Source organism: Anopheles moucheti, chromosome 2, assembly GCF_943734755.1.
Source record: "Anopheles moucheti chromosome 2, idAnoMoucSN_F20_07, whole genome shotgun sequence".
In the NCBI taxonomy this organism is placed as follows: domain Eukaryota; kingdom Metazoa; phylum Arthropoda; class Insecta; order Diptera; family Culicidae; genus Anopheles; species Anopheles moucheti.
In genome coordinates, this window is record NC_069140.1 from 100,790,075 (window position 1) to 100,813,907 (window position 23,833).

Here is a 23,833-nt window from a genome sequence, read left to right on the forward strand (position 1 = left end):
GTTAGGTGTAGTGTGTGTGCATTTGCCATCCAGAGCTCCAGGATCGGATAAACATAATCTTTCAAACGGTTTATATTATTTCATCACATGCCGTGTTTAGTGACGATTGTTCTTACAGCAGGACGGTCGATGGTTTTGTTCAAATTAAAGATACCATTAATCACATAGCAGGGAGTCAACCATCGCCACGAAAATCGGCACAAGGGAGCGACGGACGATGCGGGAATGCAATTTTAAAGGTTTTACTGCAGGAGAAAGGCAATCATTTGAAGGAAGTGCTGCCTCGTACGGGAAGAAATCTCAATTTGTCAAACAGGACCCATGTTGACATTTTCGGTCAATTGAATAAAGTGTCCGTGGTGGCGAGAAAGAAAATGGGTGACGGTGGTGGGACTAGCCTGGTCGGGGAGGCTGCCCCGGAGGTCCTTTCTGTTCGGACTTCTGTCTGCCAGTCACCTTTACGACATAAGGTGTAAAAGTGTCACATCATGACCATCACACAACCATCGTCATCATCACCGTTGGAGTGTTCGTAGAAGAAAACCGCTATTGAACCGTTGTCGGACAATGGTTGTTGTGGTTCCGGTGAAATGAAATGTCATTCGATCCCGGAAGTGTCGTTCGGTTTTTGTTCCTGCATCCCGATCGTCTCGGCAGTGCCAGCATTCTTTCCCCCCCCACCACCCCGGTGCCCCGGACTGCCCCGGGAGTCTGTGAAGTGCAGAAATTATTGTTCCGGACAGATGTCGCCAAGGCAAACAATTGAAAATTGTTCTTACCGCTCGTTGGCTATCTGTGCCCAACCGGGTTTGCCACCCGTGCCACCGGGAAACCACCGGGCATTGAAGTGCCATTTTGTCTGCTTTGACATCGCCATCTCATCTCGAAGTAAAAGCTGCTCTTGGAGGAAGGCGCATGGATTGGATTGCCACGGGCATCGCATTTGGACGATTGAGTGAAAACACATAGCGATGGATGAAATATTACTTATGTTTACTTTGCTTTTACACAAATCAATACGAGCTGTTGTTCATCACTCATACAGCGGAGTGGGAGTGGGAGCTATTGACACAAACTCAAACACACACACTGGCTGGCGGGGTGTTTATGCTGGCAAGTATTCTAGCGAACGGAGCTGACAAGGACATTTGAACCTATTTTGGACATTAGCACCGGGATGGAGACGACGAGTCTGCAAGAAAAATCTGGTCAACGCGCTCGTTTGTTTTGCAATTTCGATGCACCTTTTCTCTGTGTGTGTGGAGCTCGTGTGGACATGGAGTTAGAATGTTTGTGATGTTTGTTGTCATTTCTTTCCTTTCCTTTTGCAAACATTGTTTGCATTTGCTGTGTGTGAGAGAGAATGAGCGAAAGTCTGTACAGTGCTTGCATAAACATACTTCTGCCGGTTGTTCGTGGAGCATGAAGTGAAATGGAACAATGGCTGTGAGATACGTTGTGTAGAACAACAGCTTACGAACGCTGAAAGTGCTTGTAAACATAGCTTGGTGGACACAGAAGAGAAGCAACTGGGAGGTCCGCACGGTATCATTCATCGGGACGAAACAGGAGTAATGGGTAACCGGAAATCATATTGTCCACCAATCGGTAAGGTTGACCTCCGGTACCTTTGGCAGATCCGTTTTCTTTCCGAGCACAATCTAAACATCTCGCCCGCTCGCCGATCGGATGAAGCTCAATCTTCGAAGCTCTAATTGAATGGATTGTTATATTTCCCGAGAGGTTTTCGGATTGATTTGAGCCGGACGAAGAGACCCTGGTTGCTTTGCCTGGCGACCCATTGCAGCGGGACGCTTTCGAACGGAGGTAAACAAATAAGATTGTCTTTTTCCGGTTCGATCCATCTTCGGTGCTTTCTTTGCGAAATAGAATCGTACCGAGCATGCTTCACAGCATCACACAGCAGGCCATGATGCTATAAGCCGGATAATGTGCAAGGTCAGAGGGCGAAAGTGAGGTTAATAAATGTACTCACATATAGCGCATGGCGCAAAAGGTTGCACGACTTTTGGGTAATGGATGGACAAGAAGAGAGCCTTGGGATGAATAAATCCCCTTGATATTCCCTTTTGATTGTACATATTTTGCTCTATTAAGATCAGCAATCTTTCGAATCTTTTGTAGTTAGTGCAGCGAAATGCATGAAGTTAAGCAGCTTTTTGCATATTGGGAATTGCTTAATAATTATAATAAATACATAAACCAGTAGAATTCTGAACATAGCAACATATCTGAAATGCCCTATAGACTACGATCCCTTAGAAAACCCATTTGTGTAAATTGGTACCAAAATAAACTTGATACATTCGAACCCAACGGTGGTGGTGTTTGTTTAGAAACAATTCTTTCCACCACTGTAACAGGAGGACCACACCTTGCCAGCTGAAGGCGATCACTTAGGGCCGTACCCAAGAGTACCAAAACAAAATTAACGAAACACTGAAACGGGAAATCAATTGACACAGGCTACCTTTTGTCCCCACCTATGAACAACTTCCGTTTTGGTATCTTTTCTGTGTGCCTTTTGTTCACGGCAAAGAAAGAGCTCCGGGAACCAAAATCCCTGCGAGAATGTACAGAAAGCTGTAACTAAATCTTAATTTAATAAATGAAAGATGTGAGAAACGTCCGTCGAAACGCTGTGCGAGGAAGGAAACAGTGTTAAAGGTACTCGCACAACAGAGCATCGGATTTTTGGTGGGATTGGCTTTCATTATCCTTTTAAATCGTTTTCTTGCTACCCCTGCACGGGACACAATGTATGGGGTGTCTGATGGGTTGGAACCGTAACCGGATCAAATTTCGGAAGGTGACAGAATTGTTCCCTTTTTTTTTTGCTGATGGAAAAATGTTTTATCCGATCGTGCAGGTTAGCGTAATGTTGATTGCTTTCAATTATGAGATGATAAAAATGGAAAAGGAAGCCGGAAGTGTCAACATTAAAAGTTATATCGTTAGCTAGTTTCATTTTAAGGATTTCTAATTGTCTCATTTCACAGCTGGGCGAGATTACCGACGGGGTTCCGGTGATTGTAGTGACGAGAAAAAAATGAGGCAGATTGAAAAAAAGATTGAGCTTGTGTAAAATGAATCCATTTTTATCTGACGTTCCGCGAATTGAGTATTGATCAATTGAACTCCTGAATCTTTTGCTGTATAACTCCAGAAGGGATTCTTATATAAAATTTTCATATAATCGGCACTTGACCTGATTGTTTATATGTCCCTTTTCGGCTCAAGAGTCAAACATTTATTTGCTCCCTCAAGTGTTATTCCCTGCATTTGAGAAGCGCAAACAAAAATCGTTTCGGGGCCGCCCATCTGAACTGTATCGAACTGTGGTCCAAAAATAATATTTTCTCCCAAAATCGCCGCTTGGTAATGATGGCCCGGGGAGCAGTGAAAAAGGAGTAGATCCGGCCCAGAATAAATGTCACGCTGTTTTGAATCGCGTTAAGAACACATAGAAATTCCATTTTCGATTCGCAATTTGCGTCAAGAGCGAATTTCATTACGTGTCGGTAACTGCCTGCGCACAATATCTCGCTTTACTGGGCGGAACACAATTTCACCAAGGGCCCTTTTGTTGTTGGCATGGAAAATAATGGTTCAACGGGATGACATCGTCCTGTGCGTGCACGTGATTCGCGTGACGTTTGTACGTTTCCCGTGTACGTGTGCGCATTGTCCAGCGCGTCGGAGCAGCCATGGTATTGCGGATAATCATTGTCGAATTGACTTCGATTTCAATGGCCTGCGTGCCTATCATTGTGGCAGTGTTTGGCTGCTTCCTCCACCGGACCGCCGGAGCTATTGACTCCTTGACAGGTGGAGGAGGGCCCAACTCGCATGCTTTGTAACACCTTGCAACAGATCGCTCAGGCGTGGCTTTCTATCGCCTGATTGGAAGTAAATCCTCGACAAATTTGTCTTTAACGTCGCTTCCCGATCGAAGCGTTGGTGGACACGTTTCGGGCCGATGGGTTCCATTTCGGAGCGATTCATTTTCATCTATCCGACGAAATGGTGTGGCAAGCACCGTCCTGGAAGATATCAATTAAGATAAACCAGAAACGTGTCTAATCGATTGCGGTCTGCATGTTTTGTTACAAGAATGTAAGCGAACACGAGACGAAAAAAGGCTGTAAGCGAGAGTCGCGGGCCGTAGGCTTGAGCAAGCTTCAAGAATCCAACGATGGGGAGATGTGCTAGCAAGACGAACGAATACGTGTGAAGAAGATGCGGAATAAAAGCGGAACTGGATAGAATGGAGCATGGAAAAGATTAGAAAAAAAAAATCTCCCCGAAACGAAGTCATTGAATGTGGGCTTTCGCTAGTTTGATGGATTGATCGGAGAAGATATTCGAGGGATTAATTGAATTCTTATGTGTGATTGCGGCTCCGGTTTCAACACAACGCATCACGAACACACAAACGCACACGATGTATCCACACCAGTCGCGGTGCCAACGCTGGCAATGTGCCAACGTGCGAAAGACTGCCCGATGCGTCGTCTTCAGCACAATTGTTGGGTGAAAATCTTTCGTTGTAATCAAGGATTTGTGGGTGCCTTTCAGCTTGTCATAAGGAAAAGTGCCTCCCGCTTGGACAGGACATGAATAGAGTGAGGCTCACGAGCAGCATAATCATGGGGCCTTGGGGCGCGTTTCGAGCCACTCAATTCCAATAAAGAACGAACCTCCAGATCTAGAACCTCTATTCGAGCGACGTTCGGGCGCAGCCACCAACGGGCAACGGGGCTTATAATTATAATCCATCTTCGTCATCATCACACCTTGCGAATGATCTGGAAAGAAAGGGATCATGTCAGATTTGAGCCCGTTGGGAGCGCTTCCTGACTCGGAGGGGGATGCCATGTATCGGTCTCTTTAGTTTCGTTCGTTCACCTTTTGATTAGACATTCAATCAATTAGAGGCATACCGGGGAGCACCAATGTCGGCCGTTACATCTTGGCCGCATGTTTCTCCCTGAGGAGTTTATTGGACCAGCATGTGGGCACTAAAACCGGCCAAATTCTGAGGGCGGACAGTGTCCAGCAGATTGAGTGGCAGGTAGCTCAAGAGGATGACTATGAGAATAATTTTCCACGGCAACCGGACTGATCAGTGCAGCCGAGCAGCCATTAAATTGAATATTTCAGCATAGCATTTTGGGGGGTGGCCCCGGCTGTGGCGAAGCGGGCAGCTCGCCGGGGTGTCGATATGCAAAGTGGGGTTCTAGATCAACCGGCGGGTGGGATCAACTAATTGACAGTAATTGCTCCTTGCACGGGTCCGGCGTTCGTGTGCCCGCTGCTCAGGTAGAGAGATCCCACCGCCATACTTTACCTTTTAATCCCTTTTATAATCAAATTCTATTGGTGGAATGCGGAGAAGAACGGCATTTTTGATGAATTTGTGGAGCCGAAAATCCGCCCGGCTCTTCCAGGAAAAGGTTCATGAAATCTTGGGTACGCGCCCTTCTCGCCAAATGACAAGAGCTTGGAGCGGAATTGATACCCTTTGTTGGTACGCGAAGGCAATAAGTGAAGTTCGCACTCATAAGACGATCAACTAATGGGTGCCTGTTGTTGGCCGTGTAGCGTGAAATAGAGCTTCCGGTTTCGGGGAAAAATGATGCCCGAAAAGGATGGCTAAATTAATACCTCAAATTTGTTTAGAATAATAGCAAACAAAGTGAGGAAATTTCTTTTCGCACTACTCGCGTACCGGTACTCGTCCTAAATGAGTGCTACCAGCCGTTGCTTCTTGCATCGTTTGTAAACATCCTTCAGTGCCGGCAAATATTTGTTCAAGCCTTCGAGGTCCTGGAAGGTTCGAGGTGGATTCGCACGGTTTGATGAATCTCCCTGCCAACGATAGTTGTTGCTTCGGGTCGAAATCGGACAGGAACATATTGATTATCCTTCTACCTACCTTCCTTCCACTTGAGATGGCGAATAGTGGGGAAAGAGTGGCGGATACAACTTCACGACGTGGTAGATAATAACCCGTGACCATCCGGAGTACTTCCGACCACGCCGGTAGCAAGGGAGCGCAGGCCCGATGTGCAAACAATTGCTTTCGAATTTAATTTCACGACAAATATCGCATCCACTGGAGCGCGTCTCGAGCCGACGAGACACGAAAGGAAGTGGGCTTTGGTTGAGCTAGTTCCGAGATTGCTTGTAACACAGGAAGCGCTAGTAGTCGGGTGTGCAAGGCCGGTGTTTAGCTGTTTGCTTAGGAACGGAAAAGAGGTGTGTATTAATAAGCTACGGAAGAGGTTCGCTCGGTTGGTGCGTGGCAGAACGTGTGCAACGTGTGGAGGCCGTGCAGGGTAGACCGTCTGAAAGCTCTTCAGGCGACTGATATATGTTTACTTTGTCCGTTCGGCTGTGTTCCTCAGCCTCATTCCCGGTGGTGTTGCTGTTGCTGATGGTATTGTCCGTGAGGTTCTTATTTTTCCTCTCGATGTTGTTCTGGAGGTGTATCTCCAGTTCTCAATCCGAAGACGGTTTCGGGTTGGGTTGGGTGTACTCCAAACGGGGAAAGAATTCATGCCCGGTTGTTTGTTTGCGGGGCCCGTCTTCCGACAGTGCTTGCTTTGAGAAGGGATTTTGTTTGAGTTCTAAGAGTTTCAATCCCCGACACGGCTTGGCTGGAGCGTCCAGGTGTGCGGCGTATCTCCGTCCCGGTGGCAGGTATTCGGATGCAGGAATGGTGAATAATTTGTTAAAGTAATAAGATCCTTGAAAATGCAACTGGTCGGTGCTTGGGTGGAAGGAACAATTTGGAATTCCGTTTCCACTCTTCTCCCATTCGACATTGTTGTGCCGGGAGCGGACAATTGTCGTTGGGCATCGCTGAGAAACCACCGTAAGAGGTGATAAGTGGATGAACTGTTTCAACAGTTTATTAAATTTCTCCTTCAAGGGTGGCATTCAAGAAGCCGGGTGGTTGCTGGCTGACCATTTGCAAGCCACCGAGCGTTGCAGTGAGCGGCCAAGTGGTGGACAGTTCATAAAGGTACCCCTCGAGATGTTTACTGTTTAGAAAGGTTTCGGAAAAAAGGATGACGGGTCACTTGAGATGACAATTATCATGTTCAACAAGCCGAACATCGGGAGCTACGTAGCTGTGTTTGCAATGGCAGTGGTTGTGGAAGTGGTGTGGAAGAAAAAAGTTTGATGATGGTATCAATTTACACAGCGAGCTTGAACTATGATGATAAATTAGTTAATCAAACGAAGTACATAATGTGACAGTTTTAAATTTAGAAAGTACAAGACCCCGGTGTAGGATTAGTCGATGTGTCACACATATATCAAGACGTCAGTATTTAACGGTTGAATTGTATTTCACTATGTACTCGCAATGCCGGAAAGGTCAGGGGCCACGGTTGGGCCAGTTATGGCTTCTTGCTGGCTGGTTCGAGCAACAAACTTATGACAATTTCCATTTTCGGTTCGTTTTCTTACGACTTCACATTCTTCTCCGGGTGCGTGCTGTCGTTAAATCGGATTAATTACCCACCCTAGAGTGACCGTTTGGGCATGACCGAGCCGAGCCGTTCAACCGGAACTAATGGAATTTCTATTGTCGCCCGGAAGATGTCAATCGAACCTTCTGCCCGGTCTCGTGTGGCTTTGTGTGGACAGCAAATAATCCTTCTTTCCTGTTTTAAAATTAAAACGTTACGACGGCAAGGACAGGAAGTGCTATGACCGTCTTTAAACAGGCTGACATGTAGGTCCGTGCACTGACGGAATGTGCCCCGGCGTGAAAGTTTAAAACCGAGCGTTGTAGTAGGCTTTGCTTGCTTAGAAGAACAAATTTCATTAAAATTGAGTTAACTCGACCATTAGCAGCTTTTCATGCCTGCCGTTCGCGCAAAGGTACACCGACGATAATTCAGTGGAATTGCTTGACGTTTCTGTTTCGGAGTGGAGCGATTCGATTTACAAACAAATTACGCGCTGACGGCTTCGGATAATTTACCGCATCCGAGTCACAATCGAAAGATCGATCTTTCGATCTAAAACAGAAGAGGGATTCGTTCCACGGAATACTTTTCCTTTTGTTTCGAATTTCACGCTGTGTGAGTACGCACGCTATCCTGCGTGTAGCAGCGGCTCTCGGACTGTACGTGGGGCTAGAACGATCTGTAACGATGACGCAGCGATCGAGAATGCGAGCGATCGAGCAGCAGCTTTCGTAACGGTTACGGTTACCGTTCCATTTTGAATGTACGCATTCGGATTTGGACACATCGCAATAAATGGTTGCACGGAAATAAGTTTCTGGTTGGCATTTCACACGTTTGTTTCTGTTATATTATCATTTTATCACTTAATTAAATCGTTCGTCGCCTAACAAGACCCGCAGCCGAGGTGGAAATGAATAGGTCCAAACGAAAGGTATTTTTTTGTCTCTATATCCCAAATAGCTGTGGCTTAGACTGGTCAGTGGTTAAGGCAGTTGTGCGTCTGCTCGCAACCGAAATAATAGCGACGAGGGCACTACAATTATACTCTCAATCCTGCGCCAATGAAAAGCTGTGGCGTTCCTCCAGTTGCTTGCTTGAGCAGGTGTGATATCGGGTTCGTGGTTTGCGGCGTACGCAAGTCTTTTGTCTCGATGGCGCGTCGGCTCTGTTGCGATCTTCAGTTTTGTTTCGTCATTCCGCTCTTCTGTACCATCATTCGGCGGTAATTTAGATGCCACCAATTTGATTATCTTTCGCTGCACGGTTTGTGGCTATATTTTGGTGGTGCTTTGTTCGATTGGATCTTTTTTTGTCCAGGTCGGTTCTCCAGAGAGACAAAAAAACCGCTACTTCTACTTCGTGCTCGTTAAGACCCAGAGTGTGGGCAGAATGGCGCCCTGCTTTACCGTGGATCGTGTGCACGCTAGGTGATGATGGGTGTAAATTATACCTTTTTTAATATTCGTAAGGGTATGTTTAGCTGTTGCTTCGTTTGTGATGAAAAATTTGTTATTTTGCTTTGTTCTCCTGCATATGTTTCGTTTGGAGCAATCCTAATGTTTCTGCTCGTGAATCCCATTACAGCCGTGATCTCATTAATCAAGCCGGACCCAAAACCGATCCTTTTTCAGGTTAAAAATGCATCAACTGGCTGACTGGCAGTAGCTGCTTCTGGTACGCCTAGTAAGGGTCATTTTTCACCCGTCCTTGCATATTTAACACCTTTTCGATAATGAGCACCGTAGGCGGATTTGTGAGTCCGGGCGGAGGATCCTGATTTGGCAGCTGAACGCGATGCATCCCAGTAACGGTTCAGCTGCCGCAGTGCCTCAGTCGATGAGTCGAAAATGGGTTTGGCAAAGCGTGAGATAAATGAGAAGTGGAGCAAAATTTAGAATCAGGGAGTGAAGGAACCGCATCTACGAGAACCCGTGTCGGTACGGTGGCAGGATGGAGCAAATGTATTGAAGCGCTGGTCGAATGTAGCGTTGTGTAAACGGAATCGCTTATTGACATGCAAGCGAGCAGTCTTAGCGTGACATCGGTAACATCGAAGCTTAGTCAATTGAAAGATGAAAACAACGGTCGGTAACAAGGGTTTAATTTATTCATTAACTGGAACCGTATGCGTCGCTTTCTTTGGCATTTGTTTAACAACAAGAGAGAAACAAAAAAAGCAGTCGCCGGTGTCGCCACTTCTCCGTTCCCAGAAACATACCACATCCAATTACGAATGCATCCGAATGCTAACTTTGCCGCTGGTAGAAGTGTCTTCTAATTTTCAATGTTTCCATTTCGAGCAATCTGAGCTGGAGGATCATGCAGTGGACTTTTTTTTATGGCGCGCACGTTTTTCCCTAGCCGGCACAGTGTCGCAAACCGTTGCCACTGAACGAACTTTTCATTATCTCTCAATTAACAACGTTTGACACATTCTTTCTTTCGTATTCATGAGTTTCTCTCTCTCGGTGTGTGTTTGTGTGCAATGACACTTCGACAGCCGGGAAGATGCTGCTGCCGCCACGGGGATGCGTGGTGGAATAGAACACAACGGGCGAGAAAAGTCTTGTAGGAGTGTAATTGTTAACATATGTTCCTGTACCTCTTTGCTGCCATGGCCGCTCGTTACCATCGTCCGGGGAAAAAGACGAATCGAGGCATCGGAATTCACTTGGAGAACGAGTTTCAGGTTACACACCTTCATGAATAATTTGCCATCGGAGACGGTTCGGAGAAGGATGGAACTCCTTGTGCACTTTTCCTGTAGTGCGTCGGGCAAAAAAGGATTAGCCCGACCGGCAAGGCACGAACGAGAAGGAGTCACAGATAAAGCATTAGTGTGGAAGTAAAATTAGTTGCAAGACAAGTCCTAGATAAACACGGGCTACAATTTACGGGCTGGGTATACGTACCACTGCCGGCAGTGGACAGTGCGCCGTGCAGGACGACGGCGCGGGATCTCATTCAAATTCATGTAAACACGACGCCGAAACCATCGACATTAGATTTTAATTGGATGCCCACCCTGCACTGTACGGCTAGCGCCATCACACGGCTTAATTTATTTTTCCTCGTCCTTTGAATTATTTATGAAGTACAGCGTGGCCGCGTTGGGATGAGCGAGGTGTCCCCGAAAAAATAGAACTTGGGATGCCGTGAAAAAAACGGCACCAAATTTGGGAAAAAATCGTACCACCGTATAAAAAGCGTCCGTAAATATGCTACGTGTTTTCCCGAGAAGGTGGAAGAAAAACAGAAGATCTAACCGAAGCCGGAATGTGAATGGGAGGAAGAAAAAAAAAACGGCCCCAGAATCAACTCTCCATTGGACATTGAGACAGGTCCATCCTTGCCGTGCTCATCGAATCCTTTTTTCGCCCGGATCGTCGCGGATCGCCGTGGAACGTAGCCGAAAAAAAAACACACACACACCCAGCGAATAACCAAACGGCCCAGCATTGCCCTGTGTCCCCTTTTTTTGTAGTGGGGGATCATTTTCAGAGTAAATTTAATCCCTCCGTTTCGGTATCAAATTTCCACTTGGCATCCCAATCCCGGTAAGGGCTAAACCTGAGCCGTTGGGTCACGGCGTTCCGTGCATGGAGGTGTAGGTATAAATTTTTAAATTTCCGAAACCTTCGTGGCGGCTCTCGAGGCACGGTGGTGGTGGTAGGGTTGCGCCGATACCTGTGCAGCCGGGATTGTCCTGGTCGATGGGTTCGGCAGCGAATGCCGTCAAGGATGAGCCCGTTCGTTATCCCATCCGGGAAGACAGCTTATCCACACGAAGATCCTTCAAACACTTGTTGTTGAGCCGGAATTTCAATCGAAACTCGGTGCAATCGAGCGCACATCCAGTCGCTTTACAGGTTCGTTCGACAGGCGAAGTTCCAATCGACGACGACACACCAAAATCGCCCGATCGGCTTTAGAAGATAGCGGTTTCCACCGGCGCAGCGCTTCTGCTGCCTCCGCAGGCATAATTTGATACTTTTTCCCGTCCCTTTTTTACCGTTCGCGTACCGAGGACACTTGGGCCGTACCGACCACCGGGCGATGTGGTGGAAGTTTGCTGCACCTTTTATTATGTTGTCACTCTTTCTGCTGTGGCGATTTTTTGTTCTCGTCCTGGCCTGATCGGAACGGAAGGTTTCCCATTTTGCTTACGATGCACGAAAACTGGAAAAAATAGGATGCAGGACAGCGCAAGGTGGTCCGAATCATGTTTCTGGACGGGTTTTTTCGTCCGTTAAACATATTGCTAGCAGCAGCAGCAGCAGAGCAACAGCAACAGTACGTTGTGCTGTGAATGACCACATGCTTTGAATGTTTTGAAATGTTACCAGGTTTGATTGTGTCTTTTTGTTGTCCAAGCGTAGCGTAAATCAGTGAAGAGTGTGTGATTGTCGTAAAATGTGCACCAAATCTCATAAACCTTGTGAAGTTATCAACTCTGTTAACTAAACCCAACGGAAATGTTTAATCTAAGGTTGTAAATGATCACTACCGGGTTTTGATTTTTTTCGTTGGTTTGGGTGTATGCTTACGATTCGAGAAAGAAACGTGACCCGACAGCGCTCGTCATCATGGCGTTGCCCGGCGTCGATGCCGCGCAGTCGGTTGCCACTCTCCAAAATACTCGGTAGTGCACCGACACCCGGAGTGGCTTCTAATTAAAACGGCAAATTGTTGTTTACGGTGTTAAATTATCAACGCAATTTGAATGCTAATTTGGCTCAACAACCGAAAAGCGCAATCCCGCAAACCGGTTCTGTCGACACCGCTTCGCACCCGTGCGCACTGTCAGGGGTCTCCGCCAAGTGCCGATGGCCTTTTAACCAGTGCTGAACGGGGTCCTGCCGGCAGGTTGAGCTGTCTTGCCACCCGGGGGGGTACAGCGTCGAGTTGGTAGCGGTCGCCGTTTTTTACAGTAATGTGTTCTGCGTACCGAACACCTTGCCGGCGAGCGTGTTGTTTAGCATATTTTTATGTGCGCACTTTGAGGTCATGCTGAAACCTCGTGCGCCAGGCCAGACATGATGGCGTACAGACGAAATGAAAGGGATTTCTGCTCGTGTGCTTGCCGGGCTTGTTTTCCGCGCTAGAACGAGGTTCGGCGGGATGGGAAGATGTTGCCAAGAGATACGTTCATAAATTTACAGCAAACCATGTGAGCATCATTAAGTTCAGTCCTGGAGCCACGAGCATCACACCCGGAGCAATGGGTGTTGTGAGAGAGTGTCCTTTAAGGGCAAAGATCTGGATGGGAAAGTGCAACATTTCTATCCTTAACGCGGTGTGTTCGTTTTTTTTCTTCCTCGGTACGCTTTTCGCTTGCAGTAATAAATTGTCGTGAAATGATTAAAAGAATAAGCCAACTGAGAGACATGCTACCCCCATTACCCGGGCGAGTTTGAAGGGCGCCACCAGAGTGCATCACACGTTGCTGGTGAGACTGTTTCGAATGTCAGCTGTGATCATGGTTATGGTGCGCTGGTGTCAAGTTCACCCTGGAAACGAACGATGGTTGATGTGGTGCTAGAGCAAGTGGCTAGATGGAATATATGGTGGTAATCAGATACTTATCAGACTTTGTTTTACGGCGATATGGAATAGCAGGGCGATGCGGCATATGGCGGACGCCTGGGAAACACACCGGTCGACGGTGGGAATCGTTTACGTTGTTCCACGTTGTTCCACGGCACGTTGACGAGATCTCAAGCAGAAGAAAACCCAGTGAAGCGGAATGTGTGATGAAAAGGATTTACTGGTCCGGCGTAATAACTTCTTTAAGTAGCCTCAACCAGCATTCGGGAATTCGGGAGAGATTTTTTTGGTTGTTGTTGCTGGTTGATGTCAACTGAAATGCATCGGAGTGCAAGTGCACGTCGTCGCGTTGTTCATAATCCCGTCGCAGTGGATTATAAAGTCGAAGAGAATCTCTCCACCACTTTTATGTGTAATTTGGGACAGAAATGAAAAGACCCTCAAAGCTCAGCTAAAGCTCCCGGTGAAGCCGATTATGAATCTTAAGCGCTTTCACGCAGCATTTCCAGGGGAAGGTTTTTCCGGACTTGATCTTCGCGAGCAAAAGGAACGGAAACAGCTGATTCGAACAACGGGCCTAATTTAGCGTAAAGTTGTACATCTCACCCCGAGAAACCTCATCACTGATCCGAATGCCATCGGCGGTGTAGAGAGTTTGAAGGTACCAGGGGGGGGTAACGGTTTTAGCTCGTAATCTTTCAATTTCGTACGATGGGTCTGTGGCCCTTCCCATTCGTGACCTACCACAAGGTATACCCGAACGGACGAATGAATCGGTCGAAAGGTTCCTTTCGATTTTCTTCGCCCTATGTTTCCGGCTTTTGTTAGGGGCAGCGCTCCATTCTTCGGCATCGCCAGGCCACCGGTGTAGGGCAAATGCCATTATTCTTCGTTCAATTTCCCGACCGCTTTGCATATTGTTACAAATTTCACGCTCAAATTGGACTCCTTTCTGTCTGGTGCAGCAGAACCACCCGGATCGGTGGTGGTGGTGGCCGGCCGTTTTTGTAGCGTACGTTTCCGTACCCGACCCGTAGCGGCATTCGTTCTTTTTATGTTGCATCAGCCGCGTCGGTGTCGGAACCGCACAGTGGGTGTGCAATGCAATGAATGCAAGTTGCGAGTGCAGCAAAAGGAAACGTAATTTGCTTTTTGTTCGAGCGTATTGAAGCGTGCAGAGGTGACCTACGAGGTGCTTCGAGGTGTGCGGAATGCGGTCTCAAGCTCAGTCGATCGATCACGATTCGTTCTCGTCCAGCAGCTGAGCCGCAATGGAGAAGTTTTGCTTCGAGCGAACATGCTGAAAAAAGCTGTGGTCAAATACACCTACACCCCACTGGTTACTGGGCCAACACTGCTGCCAAGTAACGATAGCCGAACTGGATACGGGATAGCTAAGTAGATGGGTGAGTCTAGTGACACAAAACTAAACGAAGCAAACTAGGTCTTGATGAAGAAGTATCGGTATGGAAAAAGAGAAGAGCAAAAAACAAAAACCTCCATCGGAACGAATTCCCCGGCCAGCTCATGACACTGCAGCATAATGGATAAGATTACTTGTTTCGCCACCACGACAGTTCGGGGGTGATGAAAGAGACCGGGGCCAAAGTTGCATCATCGTCTTGTTGGTGTCTCGGTTTCTTAGCCAAACCCCCCCGGAAACAGTTGGTAAAACCCCGTCACAGATGTGGATATGCTGTTGCAATCTGTTTCTAATTGTATTAAAACTTGTACTCGAACTTGTCATCGCTGGCTGGCTAGGTCTTGTTGTTCGGGGTGCATCGGGTGGATGTGATGTGTTTCCATTTCCTCCCGAAGACTTCCGATATTGAATAAATCTGTCGGCAGAAGGTCGGTTACACACAAGGGCACTTGATGAGCGGCTCCGCTGCTGTGTGCCATCAGCTTCAACCGAGTGCGGAGGAAATGTATCACCAGCCCCGCGGATATGTTTGATACCGGTGGTGTAACATGCTGATACATATATCCACAACAGCAGGCACAAGATTGCAGCGGCAAAAGTGCAGTTTTCAATTAAAACTACCCCTGATAGCGTGTCGCCTCCTACACCGCATGGAGCTCTAAAAGCGATAAGCACTATGCGGGTTCGAAACAAGAGACTGCTGCTGCTGCTGGTGGAAGATGCGATCCGGTCCTGTCCGGTAAGATGGTATCGCTTTTTCCTGCGATGATGATGATAACATGTGGGTTGGGTTGGTTGTGACAAGCTGTAAGTATTCCTCCTTCTCATCTTGTGCCAAGATTGTCTCAGGCAAAAGCGAATCTGAAGTAGCCGAGATACGCTGGAAACGTGATCACCACACATCACCCAAGCGCCTTGATACATTTGACGGTTTCGGATAATAAAGATGCCAAGCGCTGGTTAAGAACACAATTTTAATGTACAAGTATTGAATTTAACCACTCTCGCATACACGCATTAGGTCTTTAAGAAGGACGTTTCGGGGACACTGTGCACAAAGTGTAACGGCTAACAAGCTCCCAGAAGCTGCTGTGCCAGGAAGCAAACATATCAAAATAATTACATTTTCAGTCAATATCCATATGGTGTGAGGGGGGCGGCGAGAATGTTGTTTCGAGAAAGCGCTGAGATGTTGGCAAGGAAGGAGAGCATTCTCTTCCCACCAGACAGTAGTGACTGGATTTGATGAAGAGGATTAGTGCTTTGCTAGTGGCTTGTGTGCCAGATTTAGCTGTTGTGTCCGGATTTCTCTTTCTTTCGTGTAACATTGTTACCGAGAACCGCACCGTCCCCACATTATCCGATCGTCGTCGTTGGGTTGGGTTGGGTAACGGGTGTTCGAGAAGAGGGAATAAAACTTCCTTCTTCGCAACACCATGTAAGCTAATGCGCAAGAGGGGTTTTTGGTTGCAAAACATTGCAGCTCGTAAGACTGTCTCGTTGTTTGCGAAAGTGAAAGACTATGAGGAAATAAATGGACAAATTCTACCCCTCGGAGGCTAAGGAGATCAATGCTTAACGGTGTCTAGGCTAATGCCTAGTGTGCACAATAAACTGGAAAGCCTTATTTTGTTGCAGACACCAAATTAAAGTACTCTCCTTACGGCATGGGGCTGCCGAAGGGCATTACCACTATCACCCATGATAGATGCTTCGTTGGTGGAGTTTTCCCAGGGGAGGGTTGCTACGATGGACGGTAAAAACAAAAATTTACTATTGCCACGTGCCATCGATCCAGCTGCCCACCATCTGCTCTGTTTACCCACCATCCAAAGACATTGTGTTTCTATCGGGATTCCACCGCTTGTAACACAGCGGTAACAAAATTAAGCTCCACATTCGTAAATTACAAACATGAAAGGCGTTTGATCTTGGACACACAGTTAAAAGCAGCACTGCTGTAATGCGAAATGCTGTACCAAACGAATGAGGGAAACTCGGGACATTTTGATTCACTGTTACAAAAAAAATTACACGATAGAACGACGGTTAAGATTATCTGTTGGGCCATTGTACCGTTCGGGTGTTTTGGGGGCGATTTCTTCCTTAGCATTCTCGGCACGACGGTTGTGGCGGGGGGCGGAGGGAGGTTGCTGGGTGGCATGTGGACGGAATGCAATAAATTCTCCAAATGGATACAACCAACCAGCCAGCAATTGCTTAATTGAAGATTTATTTGTTGGTTTTTCAGATTGTATATCTGAACGCAACCTCCGTACCCGTGGCACTGGGTGCTTGATGGGTTGCACTAAATTATGCAACATTCGGTTCGGCTGTCAGTCAGAGACGGTACCACCGACGGCTAGCCGAATGTCCGCACACAGTTCTACCCGTCCCGGCCGGTGCGTCGGCTCCGGTAAAATGCAATCATGCGTAGAGCTTAATCGAATTTAAATTTACCTACATTTGTTTATCTTTGAGCCTCTGCTGCTGGCCGTGCGGTGGTAAAACCGTGTGCCGTAAGTCAGATTTTAGGGGATGCTCTAGTTTTTCGGGCATTTGCCACATCCGTGATGTTGGGGGTTTGTTTGTCGGCCCAACCTGGGGGGGAGCCGAGTGAAGGATAAGCTTTTGCCAGCGGAAAGATGTGATGAGTTTGGAACATCCTCTTGAGGTTTCAGTTTCTCTTCCGGAATGCCGATCGGGTGCCCGTTAGCATCCGCCTTCCGGTGCGCCCGGAGCCTGGGATGGCAGGTGGTGGACAGGGGTGGGATTGTCAGATTTTGCTTTGAAAATAGCAAGCGCTACATCACTCTCCCTAATGGAAGGGTACGTGTTGTTGTTTTGCTGATTACTGAGCTGGAGGTTTGCGCAGACTTTTGCACTACCGAAAACCCCACACACATCGAAAGGGAATGGGCAAGGTGTTTGGGATTTATTTTAGAATGCAGCTTCAGCTTTCGTTGTCGGGGATGTGTAGCGTGTCCATGGGTAGGTGACGCACCTTTGGCCTCGGATGGGATCACAACACCGAACACCGCCTGGATGCTGAACTCCGCACGAAAAATGTACTCACACGAACAAAGACCCTGTGTCGGTAGATGTGTGTGTTTGCAGCGTCCCATACGGGAAAATCTGCAAACACTTTGAAACTGTGAAATTAAATAAGGACACCGTCCCGCCCAAGGGAATTTCCGTTGGCCGTTTGTGCGCGCGTGTGTGTGTGTGTGCATAAAGGCTAAGGGTTTTTCCCGTGACTGCAGCTCGCAAGCAGGCAGAAGGGCAGCAGGAAATTGGCCTCAGCCGCAGGCCTGTCCGTTGGTCGTATGGGTGGAAAATGAAAGTTTTTCTTTCCAGAGCCTGTCTGGGGACGGTGGACGAGATTCGCCTTCTTGCGAGGAAAGCGACCATCCGTACTGTTGTTTCTAGCGCAACCGAGCGCCGTCCGTGCAATCTTGTGTACTTACGTGCAAGCGGGACCATGAATGTCCGTTCCGTTCGGCGAAGACCACTGAACTGGCAAACCCCGGAACGAACGCAGTGGCAGTGGGTGGTGCGCGAGTGTGTACATATGGCGGTACGTGCCCTCTTTGAGTGTTCATAAACTGTGAAATTATCTTCCTTTTCTCTATTTTCCCGGCATTAGGGTGGGGATTTCGGAATGTCGGTTATGTTGGTGGTGAAAGAAAAGAAATCTCTCCACAAATCACCCCATGGGCACGGTGAAGAAGCGAAACCGGCACCGAAGTGCATCGATGGGAGAGGGAGGTCAAAGGTAGTTCTGAGACTGAGATTTTTGCCTTGCATGGTTTTTGGTCAGGATTTCCGTTCGCACCGGGAATCAAATTAGCAATGGTGCCAGGAACTTCTACGGCACAAGCATTCAGCGTCCGCTCGGTCGAAAAGGGGGGCGGCAAGGTCGAGCCCGAGTCCGAGAAGCGGAGGCCGGATATCCTAAGGATCAGTTCACCGACTGCTTACAAAACTCATATTGCTGCATACCCGGAGGCTTTTTCGGAAAGCTCGGTTTTGAGCTGAGCTTAACTTTGAACCGATGACGTTGTAGGTTCGCTTTTTATTTTCCGACCATTGTCGGTGTTCGGTCTAGTGGCGTCGGTGGGGATCCAGTTACGCTAATACTGGTGCTGCCGTAACCGTTGCAAAGCAGTGCCGAAACGTGATTTCCGTTTGGTGTATGCACCGAAAATAAGGGGGTTTGGATGTTGTTTCGTTTTTTCTGTTCTTGTGCCGGTTCCAACACGGAATACTTCCGTGCATGCCGAAGAAGCCTAGTATGAGGGTCCGAATTCTGCACCGCAACACTAAACCATGACCGAAGTAAGCAGATAGCCAAGCGTTAGCTTCCACACTTTCATTAGTTTACGCTGGTCAATATCTGACGGAAGTTACACGTGGGAACGACTTTTAACTTGCGCTCGGCGTTCACAGTTGTGTCCAGCAATAACAACGAGGCTGGCGGTTCCAAAGGCAACCGAATGAAGTAACTAGTGGTGGTGGTAGTGGTGGCTGCAAAAAACCACACGAAAAAAAGGATGCAGGATCGAAAAGAACGTCATACCGCTGCGAGGTAAATAGCTGTGACCGGTGCGATGCTGGTTGTTATCGTGCAACTTTTTGACTGTAAACGTTCAACCACCACCTGAAGGGACTCTGCTACTGCTGCTGCTGTGTGGTTAGTTGCCGCTGGCGCTGTTATTGCACCGAATCGTGAGATAAATGCAACAAACAGGCTATACTGGAAGCTTTTAGAGGAAAATGTTCGTGTAACGATGCATTTGTGCGTAAATCGTTTCCATTTAGTTAGTTGCTCTTGGGTCTTGATGTTATAGTCCAATAGGCATAATATTTTGCGAAAGCTCCTAAAGTTGCTTTTAAATGCAACGAAATATTGTATTCTTGTATGATGGTTAATCATGTATAGAAAGGCGGAGTCAGTCGGAGACTTCCCTCTCGACGGGGGGAAAACAACAATACAGTGGTTAGTTTTATGATCACAAACAAAAAAACAATAAGTAGAAACAGATCAGGCAAAAGTAATTAACACTATCACTTCTGCCGTGAAGAGCCCTTGGGTCTTGGCATTGCGCGGGAAGCAGCCAAGAAACGGTATCCAATAAATCATCCACATTCCAACGGCACACGAAAATCCTGTGCAAACGATCCACTTCTTTCGGCTACAGCTTTATGACTCTTATCTATTTTTATTAAACTCACATTCCATGGAATGGCCCACTACTAGGTATCGTATGGTAGTGCTTGGGGCCGACCTTTAACAGGTCCGGCCGGCCGAATGGTTTTGCGAAGAAAGGGCCTCACCACCAAAATCTCCATCAGCGGCAGACGCAGCGTGTGTCCGGCTCTGGCAGTGATAGGCTCCGTTGGGTTGGGCACACAACCAGCGTTCCGTTGTTGCGTAGGCCTTCCGGTGCACGATAAGTCTCGGCAGAGCAAAGAGCTTTTGTGCACTTGAGAGTTTTACATATTTTGGCCTGAGTGGTATCGCTCGCCTTTCGGGTCTGTACACAGCCAAACATGGCACACATATACGTGCGATAGGCACGTGTACACACTCCTGAAGGTGGTGGTTATTGTTTGCCAGATCCAAACAGGGTACCACGGGTGGTGAAACTGTCCCAGGTCAGTTATTTTGTTCCCGTTTTTTGTTGCGTTGCTGTTGGTTAGGATAGCCGTGCGATGCGCTGAACTGCCGGACGCAAAACCGGTAGTCAAACGAAGGGATTCGTTTAATCTGGTTTTATTATATTTTTATTTTGCCCCCTTCACGCTCGATTAGCTTTCCTTTCATGCCACTTATTGCTTTTTTGGGATGGAACGTATTCCGGGGGCCACTAGCCTTTATGTGCGTCCACTGTGTGGGCGATTTTCTTGGACGAAGAAGAAAAGAATCTTTCCAACCAAAAGGATGAGAATGCAATGGCGCGTGATTCTTATCTGACCTGCAAAATCCATGCACTGGTTCGGTAGCTTTACGGTAAAGTGGATGATAGCGATAAGAGAATGTTACATTGGGTGGTTAAAATTGTTAAGTTCCTTGTATGATGCTGAGTTATTTTGTTGTTTGTTCTTTTGGCATTGTAGCACATTTAAAAATATACCAATGCCAGAACTCCTGCCATTTTCGTCATGGATAGGAAAAAATTGAGAGATGCACAAATCCCAGAAACGCTTCCATTCGCGTACCATGGACAGGATGACGGGGTAAAGTCCTTTGATTGAAATAAACTTTTGAGTCCTTGTGTTTTTTTTAAGGCGGAAAGAACAGTGTCAGTCTACAATGTATTATATTATTAAAGCCACAACATCATTCTGACACAATGCGCTGCTGTTTCTCGGTAGAAAACATTTAGGACCTGCCGAAATGATGCGACGGTTGGGAGCTCTTTCACGAGATTTGTGCCAGCCACAATAGAAATAAGCTGTAGTGCCATACCTTCCAGGAAATAATCAGCATGATTGGACACAATTCGAGCGAATGTGCTTCATAAAGCATTACAGGAACACAACGTCGTTAGAATTCACTTTTATTTGGTGACAAATTTTAAGTACAATGGAACAACAAACGCCTAAACGTTGCAGCGTCATTGCAGGCATTCACATTTCCGAACGTATTTGATGTTTTCATTAGCTTTGAATAGCTTTGACGATGAAGCGAACAACAGCAAAAATGTGTTCCTTTATGTTTGTAAAACATCACACCGACACACGGTGTTTCGAATAGCTTGTCATGCAAAAACAGCTTTTCACTGGTTACTGGGATCGTTTCGGGTTCGTATACGTAACAATCGGACCACACTGGAATTTATAAATTCTTTTTTTCTCTCCTACCGAAATGCGTACTTCCTAGCTGACGTGTTATCGGCAATGTCTGTTCAATGTGCATTGGTTGCATTTGACGCGACCAATAGCGATAAGAAGTTAAATGCAGCTGACCGTTGATAACAGAGTGCGTCCGTTTGGTTTGCGGTCTCGGTTGTAGCAGTTGCTTGAGTGCAGTGTTTGAGTGCTGGTGTTTATGTATTTAATTGCTTACTTACGGTGCAATTTGTGAGTGACGATGAAGTGCAGTAATACATTAGTAGTAACTCTGATAAACATAGTTCTGCTGGCCGTGATTATTCTGAGCCTGCCGGCGTTAATACCAATCCTGGCGTTGTTTCAAGTACATCGCCAAATCGTAGCACAATTGTTAGCCGTCAAGTATGGCGCATCGTTTCGCGGATTGATGGAAGGGCCGGATGTCGTGTGGGCCGGCCAGCAGCGATCATCCAAGTCAATGGTAAATGTGTTGCTCTTGTTTGAAAAACCCGCACGTGTGTCAAACGGTTGCGGTTCGGATTTGCTCGAAATACTCCGCAACCGCTTGAAGCGTCATCAAACGGACGGGACCTATCAGAAGATGTTCTGGGAAAGACGTTTTCAATGGGGATACTATTTTTGGAAAGAACAAGGGCTTCCGCTGTGGTCTGATCGTTACGTCAAGGAACTTGACGCGGTACCCAACCGTGGCAGCCTTTCGCGAATGGAACTCTGCACACTAATTGGCTCAATCAGCAGCCGGGATTGCAGTGGCACGAGTTGGGAGATGCTCGTTGGAAGCCAGCCATTACGACGTCACGAGGGCAGCGCCGTAACGCTGTACCCGGTGAGAGCACAACAGTTGTCATAATGCTGTAACGTGTTCGATACTGCACTTGTGCTAATATTTGCTCAAAGGTCCTTTTCAGGTACCATCATTCAATAGCGGATGGAATTGCGATATTTCGATTGTTCTGCCAGGATTTCCTCGACAATCCGGCCGTATCGGAGAAACACGTGTGGAATCCAGATGCGGCCAATCAAGGCTCAGTGCGACGCTTCCTCACTTGGCGCAATCTCCTCCTGATGGCATTTCGAAGTCCGAGATTTTTGATAAACGAGATATTGTTCAAACGGGAACGCAACTCTTTCATCGGCGAGGAACCGAGCGATGAAAAAATCGTTTGCTGGGTTGGTGCAGATAGTGAGCGGGTCGGTTGCTGTGAGACGACCATAATAAACGTAATCAAGAGCGTAAAGCCGTTGCTGGATGGTTGCAGCTTTACGGACGTCTTTCTGACGGCTTTTGCGATGAGTCTCCGGTCGTACTGCATGCGGACAGGCGTCCCCGTTCCACCGGCCGTCACAATCGGCCTGATGAGAAGGTTTCATCGAGAATCTAAAGCCATACAGCTGCGTAATCGTTCTACGGCTGTGTTTAAAACGTTGCCACTAGCTGACCTGCCGATAGATGGCTCTTCCTTTGCAACAATCAACGAGCTGCTGTCACAGTTAGATGCAGTAAAAGGTCCCGTGGAAGCAGCACAGGCCGCTGCGGACGCTTTAGTAAGCGAATTGGACGCAGATAAATTAAAGGCGGAAAAGAGCATTGCTGAACTTTTGCGTTCTTTCTTTCAAATTGCAGCTAACTCATCTGTGCGTGTCATATCTTCCGGAGCTGCTTCCAGCTCCGATTATGCGTGTGTTATTTTCCCGAAGTAAGTTCACGATCGCGATGTCCAACATTCCGGCGTTTGCTGGCACTGTTTCGGTCTCGGAAAACTACATTCTAAAGGAGGCAGCGTTTTGGGTTCCCAACATCGAGACGAATTTGTTTGGGTTAACGCTGATGACAACGAACGGTCGATTGCAGATATGTGCAATAGCAGATCGGAGGATAATTGCACGCGAAGCAGAATTGGATGGGCTATTGAGCGATACTTTACGGGTGCTTAGAGGTTTCGAGGAATTATTAAAGAGAGAGAATTAAATTGAATTTTTTGAAAATACTATGATACTTCTAAACCAAAAATACAGAAACGAGTGATGCGATGCGCCTCTTAAATAGAGGAAATAATGAGAAAGACCAAAGCGCAATATAATAAATATGTAATCGATATTTTGTCCTCGTCTCTACCCAACACTGCTCCCCAGACAGTGGAACGTGACAGTTTGCAATATGGGTTAATTTGTTCGCTCAGCAATAGGCACCCCTTCCAGGGACAGTTCTTAGATTCCGCCATGAATGCCGAAAATAACAACTCACATAACCTCTTGGTACCTCGAGCGGTATTATATCGATTGTAACGGACGTTTTTAGTATTACATTTTCGCCCACAAAAAAGAAATCATTCTCAATTGCTCGCAGTCGTTTATTTGGAGTAGAATTTCCACGTACGTACGTGGTGCGGTGCTGGAATGAATTCCAGCGCTCACCGGAGTTTGTTATTGATGCGAATAGCATACGACAACAAAATCATGTTGAAAATCAATGTGAATGCTTTTGGCACACTGA

General features: G+C 47.1%; 1 protein-coding gene across 1 annotated transcript; it reads left to right on the plus strand.

Moving 5' to 3' along the window:
* The first annotated feature begins 21,577 nt into the window (after positions 1-21,577).
* LOC128300636 (uncharacterized) lies at positions 21,578-23,308 on the plus strand. The gene is made up of 3 exons (XM_053036767.1): positions 21,578-22,165; positions 22,237-22,884; positions 22,964-23,308. The coding sequence occupies exons 1-3, from the start codon at positions 21,578-21,580 to the stop codon at positions 23,306-23,308; spliced, it is 1,581 nt and encodes a 526-aa protein (XP_052892727.1).
* Positions 23,309-23,833: the final 525 nt, after the last annotated feature.